This window comes from Halichoeres trimaculatus, unplaced genomic scaffold (assembly GCF_033239565.1).
Source record: "Halichoeres trimaculatus isolate MK-OKI-2021-1 unplaced genomic scaffold, fHalTri1.1 fHalTri1_scaffold_10, whole genome shotgun sequence".
NCBI classification, from domain to species: Eukaryota; Metazoa; Chordata; class Actinopteri; order Labriformes; family Labridae; genus Halichoeres; species Halichoeres trimaculatus.
The window spans coordinates 33,379,742-33,392,812 of record NW_027437187.1 but is presented as its reverse complement, the minus strand read 5'-3'; the positions used below and the strand labels follow the sequence as shown (position 1 = coordinate 33,392,812).

Here is a 13,071-nt window from a genome sequence, read left to right as displayed (position 1 = left end):
GTTTTTGTCAATGGGGTTTGGTTGCCTCAAAAAGAGACAAGTTTTATTTGATTTGAGTCTGAAAAATATCCTCAATCGCAGTTAAGAAAGATTTGTCTCTGTGGGATTTAGAGACAAGAAGCATTTTAGGAGGACAAACAGTGATTATGTAAGGTTGCCCCGAAGAGTTTTATTGGAGTCCTAACAGTCCATCCTGGGAAAATCTGCAAGACTGATTCTCAAACATTTTGCACCCATATTAACGTCATATGTTTAGAAATGAAGAGACCTTGCAAAAAATATATATGTAAAAAAAAAAAAACTATTAAAAACTCAGTTATTTTAAAGTATCAGGATTATATGATGTCTGAAAATATAGCCAACTTTTTTAGCTTTTAATAATTCACCAGCTAAACTTTCAAAACTGGAATTAAATTTAGTTTGTTTATCTGAAATCTTGATTTTCTTGATTCAAAAATATTTTTTCAAATATAAATTTAAAGTTTAGCAAATTAAACCTTTTTGCACCAAACCCTGAGTCACCCCCATCACACTCCATTCATTAAACTTGTAAAACCTCACCTCATGCTTCACAAACCAGTTTGAACTGGTCTCCATGATGTGTGACTTAACCTCCGACAGGTAAGAGCCACGCCCCCTCCCCTGCCCCTCTCACCTGCCCGCTGTGTGCTCCATCATCACCTGGCATTTGCAAATAACAGACCTGTGGCTTTAAACCACCTAAAAATTTAGATTTTAAAGATTTAGACTCCTTTTTTTGGCTCATTTGGTTTAAATTTCTAACAAACGATTAATTGCAAATGCTTGTTCAGTTTTTGTGTTTGGTTGTATTTTTGGGGAAATCAATGCATGAGACATCCAACAAGCTGCATGTGTTTTATTCTGTGTATAACAAAGTCAAGACTCTGCTTGAGGTGTTGTGTTCAGTCTTCCCCTGGTTTTATTTTCTCCTTCTGTCATTTCACACATCTTCATCCAGTAAAAGGAAAAAAACATCAGTTTCAAAATTTATCTTAAGGGCTGAGAACAAACAGTTTCCTTGGCTTGAGATTTGGTTTAGAGTTTCAATCTTAAGGAACGGAAACAACATGAAAACACATCATAGGAATGTTAAAGTTAAAGTAAAAGCAAGTCAAAACACATTTGATAAGTTTGGCCTTTTGTTACAGTTTTTATTTTACTAATGACGCAAACTTTGTTCTTTTTTTTCAGAAAATTCACCAGCTCTAGATCCTGATCAGTTTGATATTGAGGTAAGGACTCCTTTGCTGATTCAATTCAGTACGTTTCACTGTCTGTAGATCACTGAAAGGTTTCACAGTTCACAGTGATCAACACTGACAACCGATTTTCAAAACTTTGAATGCCTGTCAGAGGATACAATGGTGCAAGACAATATTTAGATATAAAACATGATTTTAAAAAAGAGTTTGACTACTACTTAATCTAAAATTCTAAATTTAATAAAATAAGACAAACTTTATAAAAATGTGGCTTGAGTAAGTTCAATAGTTTGGTTATCTGATAAGCCCCTTATTGAATTAAAAATAAAAATAAATTGATTAATAAATGAATAAACAGGGCTTTTTGTTTCAAAAATAACAAAATAACAAATTTTAAAAAATTAAAAGAATAAATAAATAAACAGTTTTTTGTTTCCAAAATAACAAAATGGATAAAGAAATAAATTGGGTTTTTTTAATAACTAAATAAATAAATTAATAAATAAATAAACAATTTCTTGTGTTTCCATAAATAACCAAAAAATGTAATAAAATGATAATAAATATTGCTATAATAAAAGAAACATGAGGAACTATCAAGGTGAAGTATCACCAAGTTAATCATTTATGGTGGAAAAGCTACCTCACTGAAAATCACCTTTAAGGAATATTTTTATATTGATTAAATCTAACTATCCATCCAACCCTCAGTTTAGTTTAAGTTTTGTTAAATTATTTTTATTACTTGATAAGATGAGAAAAAATCTTTCTTGAACCAAGCCCATGCTTGTAACTAGTTAAAGTAAAAGAAGTTAAAAAAGTGCTGCCAATAAAACAAGAAAAAGGTTGCTTGTATTGAGACATTATTCCAGTTTCAAGCAAAATTTTGAGCAAATTTTTCTTGTTCCTTTGGCAGATTATTTTTACTTGTAACAAGCAATTCAGTCCTCATTTTTGTTTTTAAACAACCTGAAATAAGACATTTTTTCTGGACTGATGAGTTCAATGTGGCTCATATCAAGTATAAAAAGACATTTTCTACTGAAAATAAGACAAAAACACTTGATAAGATTTCAGTTTTTGTAGTGTGGTTGGTTATGAAAAATAAAACAAAGAAAAGTAATTTTTCTTTGGTTCCAGCTATAAATATCTTCCTTCCCTTCTTACAGGACGACTATGAACCTGAACCCTCCTGGAACGGACCGTCCCAAACTGACGACTATGATCTGATTATGATTCCCACAAACCCACCGCGGTCTACGACGACCGATTCCGCCTTTTTACCTCCACCTGTCGTCAGAACCACAACAACAGAGTCTAGATCCAGGAAAACCACCACTGATTCTGCTCTCGCTGCTCGATCCACCCAGCTCGGTGAAGTCCTGAGGAACTCTGAAGACACTGCCCAGCGTAGTACCTCCATTTCACCACCAGAGGCCGCTATACCACAAGGAAAAAAGGGTGGCGCTTCGTCCTACACTACAACAACGTCTTTGTACCCAAGCTCAAAGAAGGATGGGGTTCTTGGAGGTCCAAAAGACTCTAAAGAGGGCGTCAGTACTGCTCCTCCAATGTTTATTGGCACAAAAACAAAAGATGGAAAAAGTATTTCGTCACACAGCACCACCACCTCCTCCATGTTTGGTGCTGGAGACACAAGAAGAAGAACAACACCACCAACGTTTTTCCAAGCCAAGACCGACCCGGGTGTAGGACGCTCAGGAAACAAAGACGCAACCACACCTGGGAGATCTCCTGCTGGATCAGGAGCAGAAAGTTCGTCCTCCTCGGGGGGAGCTGTTCACCATCGGACTACAAGTCCCAGCATGCCTCATTTAGGGTCTTCAACCACTACTGTGCGGTTGTTTGGCGTTCTCTTGCAGACCACACAGCCGCTGTCCAACGGTGAGAGCCCCTCTGCCTCCCCCTCCTCCTCCTTTGCTTCCTCCCCCCTGTGTGACTCTGCGGACCCTTCCTCCTCCACCTGCCTGCATGACCCTCCCTCCTCCTGGCCTCTGTTGTCCGCCTCTGAGCCGGACTCCCAGCATGCCGCTACCGCCCCGCTTCTTAACAGCGACCCAGCTTCTCCTGCCTCCACTCTGCCCCGCCTCCCCCTCCCCTCACTCCCCATGTCTGGTTCGGAGACTCGCCACGTCTCCCTGGTTGGTGTGGGCTTCGATGATAGCGATGGTGATTTGTTGTCTGGGTCTTCCTCGGTGTCTTCGGGTGACGCCTCTTTGTTTGGTGAAACCCCTCCTCTACAAACGGTGCCGGATCCTTCTGGCACCACCTTCGCCGAGTCCTCGGACTCCTCCTGGGATCCGTCCCTCTCAGGGGTCTCTCTGTCTCTCACCCCCACCCTCCAACCGTCAGTCCTCCTCTCTAGTGACTTCATCCTCCCGGGAACCACCCCGGGTCTAACCCGTTCTTACTCCGCCGGTTTTGACGACTCGAGGTACGCCAAAGGGAGCACGATAGAGTCCTTCCTCCCTGAGGTGAATGGTGAAGGGTTTCCGTTAAGTAGCGACGTGGACGCCATGTGCGCCTGCTCTCTGGAGCCGTCCTCGCCCTGGTTGCATGCCTCCTCCCACGCCCCCCTGCCCTCCTCGTCCTGGGACTCTGCTAGCTTAGAGCTCTACTCTAGCGTGGCCTTTCCTCCGTCCTCGGGTGTTGGTGTAGACGATTTTCTCCGCTCTCTGTCTCTGGCGGGTTCTGATTCTCCGTCCTTAGACCAGCCTCTCCTCCCTCATAGCGCTGTCTCCCCTTCACCCTCGCCTTCCCTCACCCATGGTAACCTGCCCGTTTCTGTTGCAGCCACGGCATCTGGTGTTAAGGACCCCTTGAACTCTGCCCTCCCCTCCTCACCCACAGCCTCCCCCTTCACCCCCACGCCTGAGGCTTTAGATGCTAGCAGCAGCGCCTCAGGCTCGGCCCTGTTCCCCGACTCCCAGGAGGGCGTAGATCAGGAGTGGGACAGGGTTCAAACTTCGGCTTCTGGAGAGAGCGTGTCCACTTATTCCACCGTAGCCTCAACCACCGTGTCTCTGTCTACGACCCCCGAGTCTGGCCAGAGCCCTGACGATTCAGACGACCACTCCTCAGCGTTTTATTTTGAAAACGAGAGCGGTAGTGCAGGCACCTCGGAGTCTGCGAGCACAGCGACGTCGACCATCCCGACAGTAACCTCTGTCTCGCCCTGGTCGCTGGGCGGGGAGGAGGAGAGCGGCTCGGGACAGGGCGAGGGCCTGTTCGACAACGAGACGTCCTCGGACTTCAGTCTCTCGGAGCGCACAGAAAGAGAGTCGGAGGAAGAGGAGGAGCAAGTCGCAGGTAAAACCGCCGTCCGTGTGGGTGAAAAGCTGCCGAGGGATCAGGAAGAGTTCTGGATGTCTAATTCTTCATCTCTCAACAACATCTTCATCTTCTTCATTTTTATCTGGAGGGAGAGAAAAGTCATGCATGCAAATTTAAACGTCTCCAAACAGGATCGAGTAACCTTGATGATCACACACCACCATCTCCATCAGCATTTCAGACACACTAAATCCTAGCAGTAGCTCATCAGCCCATATGTAGAGCAGGAAATGTTTAATAATTTAGGGTTATGCTGGAAAGGAAAATCTCTGAACATGCGTTTGCAGGGGAAACTGCAGTTTAAACAAATTACAGTTTTTCTACATCTTTTTTGCCGTACCATGTGTCAAAGATTTGAGATTCGCAGTTTTGAGTAGAGGCAGGTAATACCAAGCTTTAAAATTTGACACAACATTGAAACTTAATGATACGGCTTTAACAATACAGATAAAATGATCTTTAAGAAGGAGTGAAGTTTTTTAAACTTTTTTTAGAAAATTAAACAATACACAAAGAAGTTCTGTTTTGGGGAAAATCAATGTCAAAAATGTTTACAAACGTTCTAACTGGCAGAAAAATTCATAATATCAGCATTTAATTCTACTTTTAATGTCTTTTATTCATTGAAAGGGAAAAAGTAAACTAAGAAATAGTTTTTCCAACTAAACTAAGCAATATTTTTTGCAGGGAGTATCGCCTTGTTCACTTAAATCTGGGTTCAACAGACTGTATGATTTCCTCCAAGTATCTGTTAATATACACCAGTAATGAAATTATTTCATAACTTGAAGAAATGAAATAAAATAAATAACAATAAAATAATAATAATAATAATAATAATAATAATAATAATAATAATAATAATAATAATAATAATAATTAAATACATGAATAAATACATAAATAAAAAAAATCCTTTTCTTGGATTTTACAAATTTTCATTCAGAAAAACAATTAAATGTTAAAAAAAAACACTTCCTGGACTAAACTGAGACAAAAACCAAACAATACTCTTCAAATTTTTTAATGTAAATAAATGAAAAATAATACAAAAGATAAAAGTCAAATAATTACGTTTTGTTTATATATTTTCTTTAAAAAAGAATGTTTTTATTTGATTGCAATAAAAAAAGCAAAAACATTAATTTCATCTCTCTTTTTTAAAAAATTTCACTTGCCACAAATTAGCTCAAAAGATATTTAACCATGAATTTGCAGCTTTAAATTAGTTTAGAAAAAATCAGTTTTATACTTAAAAAAATATATCTTGTCACCTGTTTTGTTGTATACAGAGTTTCCTTCATACCTGTATTTCCTCAGGCTCTTATAAGAAAACCATCTCAGCCAGCTGCTTTTGATAAAATTATGCTTTGATTTTTATTATTTACAAGTGCAAATAAATAGTTGTTTATCAGTAACTAATAATGCATATTAATAAAGTGTGTGCTGAACCAACCTAAATGAAGTACCTGGTCCTGTATGACTAACGAGGAATTCAGTTTTCCCCTCCCTGTTGTTCCTCCTTAAAGCCACTAGAGGGAAGCAAAGCTCTATGAAGCTACAACCATCGTCACACAAGTCCCATTCAATGATAACACTCAGGAAATTGGACAATACATCAATTATTTAACTCAAAAAGCAGCTGTTTAAGATGTAACAGAAGTCATATGAGCTTACCAGGAGACCTGGTCGTGGTGTGTCACTCAAACAAGATTTTTGTTTCCTCATCAGAGACAACAACTTTAATGGGATTTCAATTCAAATCATCTTCAAGAGACTTAAACTTGCTGAAGAAAGGTAATCCATCAAAATGATCCGAATGCTTCTTTCAAGCTGCTTTCCAAAATCTGGCTGAGCATTTCTTTAACGGGCCAAATGGGCGACAAGAAGTCCACTGAGTTCAGGGTCGTTGGGTGTTTTTTTTTTGTCTTGAGTCGTCAACAATTAGAGTTAAATATGAAAACAGTGGTAGAGGCTTTAAGTGAAAGATAAATGATTCAAATATTAAAGTGTTTTTATAGTAAAAATTAAATATTAAGTAAATTGTTACAAATTTAACGAATAGGATTAAAAAAATAAAAGAGAGGAAAGGGCTTGTAGCTAAATAGTTGATAAAAAAATCTTTGGGACATGTTTGAAAGTTCAACCCCAACCTCGTTTTAAATTTGATGCCAGCAACATGTTTTAAAAAAGGTGGCACGCCTAAACAAACATCTCCTAACTTATGAGGTTAATTATCAAAAAGTTAGTTCTCTTCAAGATATTTGCTGCATAAAACTGTAAAGACTTAGTGGAGTTCATCATCTACAGCAGAAAGTAAAAAGTTAAAGATTCAAAAAATCTTGAAAAACCCAGCACTGTATTTATTCAATTTTTTAGTATATTATTTGAAAAGGGACAGTGTTATTAATTAATTGAAATTTTAACAAATGTAAATGTACTCGTGTTAGCCAAAAAGGCTAATTTTCATTGGCAGTCCCTTTGCCAGCACTGCTTAAAAAATGGACATGACTCTGTAGTGGAAGTCACGGCATGAGGTCAAAATAACTTTTTAGACCCAGTTTGACCACATTATGTCACTTTATCTACAAGTATAGGTTAAAACTGTTCCACAGAAAGAAGAAGCAGAGATGTAATGTGATCTAGAAATGTCTGTTTAGGATGGACAATCAAAGTTTGGCATTCATTTTGGAGATCCTGGACCTTGCAGCCTTGCACATTAATGAAGGCTCAATTAGTGCAGAACAATAGGAGAATATATGCTGAAGACATGATGCTAAAACATTATCTGCTTGTTTGACAACATTATGGCTTTGTAGTATAAGAGTCCAGGTGCTGAAGATTCAGACGTGTCGCTGGCATCAGATTTGGTTGTCACATCACAGCAGAGGATGTAATAAATCAGCAGTTTGAAGTTTCTTTTGGACAAACCTCGGTCAGACCAACTTTAAAGGCACTTTTTTTTTTGACACCGTCAGTGCGACAAAGACTGAACTCTAACAGAGTAAGTCATTCATTTAAAGTTCAAACATCCATCCGCTGCAAGTATCATCCATGCCCTTGACTTCCTGACAGCCAGATGTACAGTAACACAACTCCATCTTCATCTTTTAGTTTCAAGTCTTTTCAGTGGAAACTTTGAGGAGTTTACTTCTCATCAGGTCTCCTTTGACTCACTTTGTCTCTTCAGTCTTTGCATCCAAGTGCGAGTAACCTTTTCCATCTTCTGTCTGGGGCTTTTCTTCTTCTTCTTCCTCTTCTTCTTCTTTGCCCATTATCATTGCCTCTGAGTGTGTGTGTGTGTGTGTGCATGTGTGTGTGTGTTGGGTTTTATTTTTGAGAGGCAGACAAAGATTTGCAGGATGGATGATCATGTGAATGGGTTTCACTCAGAGTAGAAAGCACACAACAGGCTCTTTGTGGACTAGTTGGCGGCGCTGACCCAGCCTTTCACGGCTGAACCGAGTCAGTTTGAGCAGAAGAGGTAAGTTCTGACAAACAGGCTCCCAGTCAAGGTTAATCCCTGCTACTGTTTCCCTGACTGGTAATCAGACCACAAAGGGAGGATTCAGCTCAGCGAGGTCAGGTTCAGCCGGCACTTTTTCTCTCCCCGTTATTCAAAGTTGTAATTATGCCGCTGCATCGACTCCTCTCTGATGAATGTCTTCTTGTTTGATCTGTGATGGACTTTTGATTGTACGCCTTTGTGAGTTTGGGTGTTTCTCTCGAGTGCTTCGGCTTTGAATGCGATGAGCTGGAGTCGTAGGCAGGCGGGTGGATGAATGCGGATGGTGGTGCATCGTGTTTGAGTGACGGGTTGAAGGAGTTATTAGAGGATGTGAAAATGTTGAAGTTTTACTTCTGTGAACGGTTCAGAGAGGCCAAGCTGCTCTGGAGGCAGAAATGAGCTCATTTGTTGAATCAAACATTTCATCCCTTTATTGTCGCTCCTGCTTCTTATACTTTTCTCATGTTTGACTTCAAGAGGACAAAGACGGAAAGAGTCGGAAAGAGTCGGTTCGAGTGTTGGAAACCTTGCCTTTCACAATGAATATTTATCACTCCAGCAACTGGCTGCACAAAGAAAGTCAACATATCTGTTTCATGGTATGAAAGTGAAGCCAGATAAAAACCTCTGACAAACACTTGGAGCCAGAAACTGAAGGGCTGACTCATTGTCGGAGCCGTGATCTTGACATCCTGCTCCGTACACCAACCCAAACATGCTTCAACTCACCAACAAGACAATGAGACTTCTGTAAAGTCTGATGACTCTTGTATCAGTGTGTTTCCCCTCTGTTCTGCTGATCTTTAGACAAATTATCCTTATTTTTAAAAAAAGCTGTCAATATAACCAGCACGGTTGGGACAACACTGTAAAAAACAGATATCTTATCAAGTGTTTTTGTCTTATTTTAAGTAAGAATTGTCTTATTACACTCGATATGAGCAACATTCAACTTATCAGTCCAGAAAAATGTCTTGTTTCAAGTTACTTAAATATAGAAGTGAGGCCTGAATTGCTTGTAACAAGTAAAAACTAGAATAATGTCTTGATACTAGTAACTTTTCTCTTGGTCCAGATTTTTTGGAACTCCCCCACAAAAAATACACAAGAACGGCAGCTGTCAATCATCCCAAAACGTGACGTAAAGCCTCGTTTTTAACCCCGAATAACCAAAGAAAACAAAACTTTTCATAAAAAAGAGGACTTGCATACAAGGCGTGAGAAACTTTTCTGCAAGGTGTAATAATTTTTTTAAGTTTGACCACAGCCCATCTGGAATGACTGGAGAGACGGGTTTTTTTGACCTATACCGCAGCCAGCCACCAGGGGGAACAGTTTACGGGGTGAACTTACTTCGAGCCAAGCTAGTGGATGTCAATTTTTTTTAGTCAATGATGTCATCCATTGATGTAAAAATATGTAAACAAGACAGATAGAATTTTAGATAAACTATGTAAACAGATATTATTATTAATAATAATAATAATAATAATAATAATAATAATAATAATAATAATAATAATAATAATAGTAATAATAATTAAAATAATTATAATAATAATAACAACAACAACAACAACAACAACAACAATAATAATAATAATAATAATAATAATAATAATAACAATAATAATAATAATAACAATAATAACTTTATTTATATAGCACATTTATAAACAGCAGTTTACAAAGTGCTCTGACAACAGACAGGACACATCAAAGCACAGGGAAACAAAAACAGGAAACAAAAACAAGACCCTGGCAAGGAGCACATAGGAACCCAGACAATACAAGAACCATGCAACGTAACATGAAACCATGAGGACCAAAATAAAATCTAAAAAAGCATATAACCAGTAAGAAAAAGAAAGAAGACAATAAAAGGCAGTTATAAACAAAAAGCAGGACAGCAAAGATAGAAAGATAAAATTATAATGATGATGAATTAATAATAAAGTAATAATAATAATAATAATAATAATAATAATAATAATAATAATAACAATAACAATAACAAAGCAAAAAGTAGCACACATGAGCAAAAGATAAAACAATTAGAAAGATTAACAGTAATATCAGCAGCAGATTCATTTCAGAAACACATAACAATAAGTAATTGGAACAAATAAAACAAAATCTGCCAATGGAACAAGAAAAAAATCCTTTTATTTTGTAACTTACAAGCAATTCAGACCTCTTTTTTGTCTTGAAACAACCTGAAACAAGACCTTTTTCTGGACTGATCAGGTGAATGTGGCTCATATTAAGTCTAAAAAGAGATTTTCTACTGAACACAAGACAAAAATGCTTGATAAGATTTCATGTTTTCCAGTCTATTGGCAGAAAGTAAACGGTTTGGGAAAACAGCCACAGATTTAAATCTCTCACAGAGACCATGTAGCCCTCTAGTGGCTTCCTTTAGTATTGCTCTAACATTGTGACAAAGTGAACACTTAAATACAGCATTCAGCTTTTCAAAACACATCAAAATTAAAATGTAGTGGGGTTTATATTTAACACATTTAATTTATTGTTTTGACCAAATCAATAAACTGTCTGTAATTTAGTCAACAACTTTTTTAAAAACATATTTATGCCTTAGTAGCAGCTGTTTCAACTCGTTTAACCCCCTTAGACATCTTTCTTTTTTTTTTTTTACCTACAGTCCATGCAGGCTTATAAATGTAATACACTTTTTTGAACCTTTCACACAACAGATTTTTTTCCAAATCAGTTTGACATCCAGGTAAAAGTACAGTCTGAACCATCTTTTAATGAGACAAATCTGCCAGTAAGGAAAAAAAAATTTAGATTTTATTCTTTGAAACATTTTTCTGTCTTGTTGACAGATTTTTTCTTTACATAACATCAAGTAAAGTCCTAATTTTGGCTTAAAAAATCTTAAAATAACTTAATTTTAGGAGTAGTTTGGCTGACAATGAGTTGAATGAGAATTTTTTTAACAAAAATTGAGACAAAACTTTTTTATATAATGCAGAAGTTAGAGATAAGTGCCTTCACCCCCTTTATTTGCTTGTTGACGTGTGCACCATGCAGCCACCATCAATCAACTGTATTTTATTCTGCGTCACAGTAAATAAAATATATCAGAATATAAAACTGATTTTCACAGCTATTAAATCCATATTTTAACAACAGCTGTGTGTTTTTTAGTATTGGTGTTTGTTGCTGTGTACCTGGCTCTTTCCATCAAGGTTTCAGTCTCGACTTCTCCAACCAGAGCAGCTTCTCCTCTTTGAAACCTCCAAAAAAACAGCCTCTTCTTCTCCTCTTTAATCTCTGCCGTCTTCTGTTGTTTCTCCCCTCCAGACGCCAGCAACAGCAGCCACGAGTCCAGGGTGGGCTCAATCAGAGACCGGGAGAGGAAGGCCGTGGTTCCCCTGGCCGTCATCTCCACGCTCACCATCCTCGGCCTGGTCGTCCTTATTGGCATTCTCATCTACTGGAGGTCAGTAATGAAAGGTTGACGCACAACTGCTGGTTAATGCAAATTTCTAATCAGCCAATCACATAGGGTTTACAGAGAATGGTCCCACAAAGAGAAAATATCCAGTGAGCAGCAGTTCTGTGGGCCAAAATGCCTTGTTGATGCCAGAGGTCAGAGGAGAATGGACAGACTGGTTGGAGCTGATAGAAAGGCAACAGTAACTCAAATAACCACTGGTTACAACCGAGGTCTGCAAAAGAGCATCTCTGAACACACAACACGTCCAACCTTGAGGCAGATGGGCTACAGCAGCAGAAGACCACACCGGGTGACCCTCCTGTCAGCTAAGACCAGGAAACTGAGGCTACAATTCACACAGCAACACCAAAACTGGACAATAGAAGATTGGGAAAACGTTGCCTGGACTGATGAGTCTGGATTTCTGCTCCACATTCAGATGGTAGGGTCAGAATTTGGCCTCAACAACATGAAAGCATGGATCCATCCTGCCTTGTATCAACGGTTCAGGCTGCTGCTGCTGGTATAATGGTGTGGGGGATATTTTCTTGGCTCACTTTGGGCCCCTTAGTACCAACTGAGCATGGTTTAAAGTCCACAGCCTACCTGAGTATTGTTGCTGACCATGTCCATCCCTTTATGAGCACAGTGTACCCATCTTCTGATGCTACTTCCAGCAGGATAACGCTCCATGTCATAAAGCTGGAATCATCTCAGACTGCTTTCTTCAACATGACAATGAGGTCCCTGTACTCAAATGTCCTCAACAGTCCCCAGATCTCAATCCAATAGAGCTCCTTTGGGATGTGGTGGAACGGGAGATTCTCATCATGGATGTTCAGCCGACAAATCTGCAGCAACTGTGTGATGCTATCATGTCAACATGGACCAAACTCTCTGAGGAATGTTTCCAGGACCTTGTTGAATCTATGACACCAAAGATTAAGGCAGTTCTGAAGGCAAAAGGGGGTCCAACCCACTACTAGCAACATGGACCTGATAGAGTGTTTTTGTCTTATCTTATGTAAAAATTGTCTCATTATACTCTATATGAGCCACAGTCAACTGCTCTGTCCAGAAAAAAATGTCTTTTCTTTAAGGTGTGTAAAGACAAAAATTAGGCTAGAACAAAAAAAGATTTCTAGAAAATTTTCTCAAAACTAGGATACTGTCTTGATACAAGAAACTTTTCTTTGTTTCATTGGTAGATTATTTTAAACTTGTTTCAAGCAATTTAGACCTCATTTTTGTCTTGAAAAAAAATTAAAGTAAGACATTTTTTCTGGACTGGTCAGGTAAATGTGGCGCATATTAAGTCTAAAAAGGGATTTTCTACTGCAAGTAAGGCAAAATCACTTGATAAGATTTCATTTTTTCCAGCGTTCAATCATTGGTCACATGACAAGTCAAAATTATGTCTTTTTCAAGAAATCAAAGACAAAATGATACCTGAATTGCTTGAAAAGAGTAAAAAAAAGTTGTAAATGTTAATTAATGGTTTTTCAACATTTTTCTTATTT

The 13,071-nt window shown here is 38.5% G+C and overlaps 1 protein-coding gene across 4 annotated transcripts in view; it reads left to right on the top strand.

Annotated features, from left to right (window-relative positions):
- Positions 1–13,071, top strand: part of ptprz1a (protein tyrosine phosphatase receptor type Z1a) — a 108,642-nt gene that overhangs the window by 76,545 nt on the left and 19,026 nt on the right. For 2 of the 4 annotated variants that reach the window (XM_074677140.1, XM_074677139.1), the window contains exons 11-13: positions 1,213–1,253; positions 2,393–4,553; positions 11,416–11,554. In XM_074677140.1, coding sequence (XP_074533241.1) covers positions 1,213–1,253; positions 2,393–4,553; positions 11,416–11,554 — 2,341 coding nt within the window. The remainder of the gene's footprint in view (positions 1–1,212; positions 1,254–2,392; positions 4,554–11,415; positions 11,555–13,071) is intronic. The other 2 variants (XM_074677141.1, XM_074677142.1) reach the window with 2 other exon arrangements.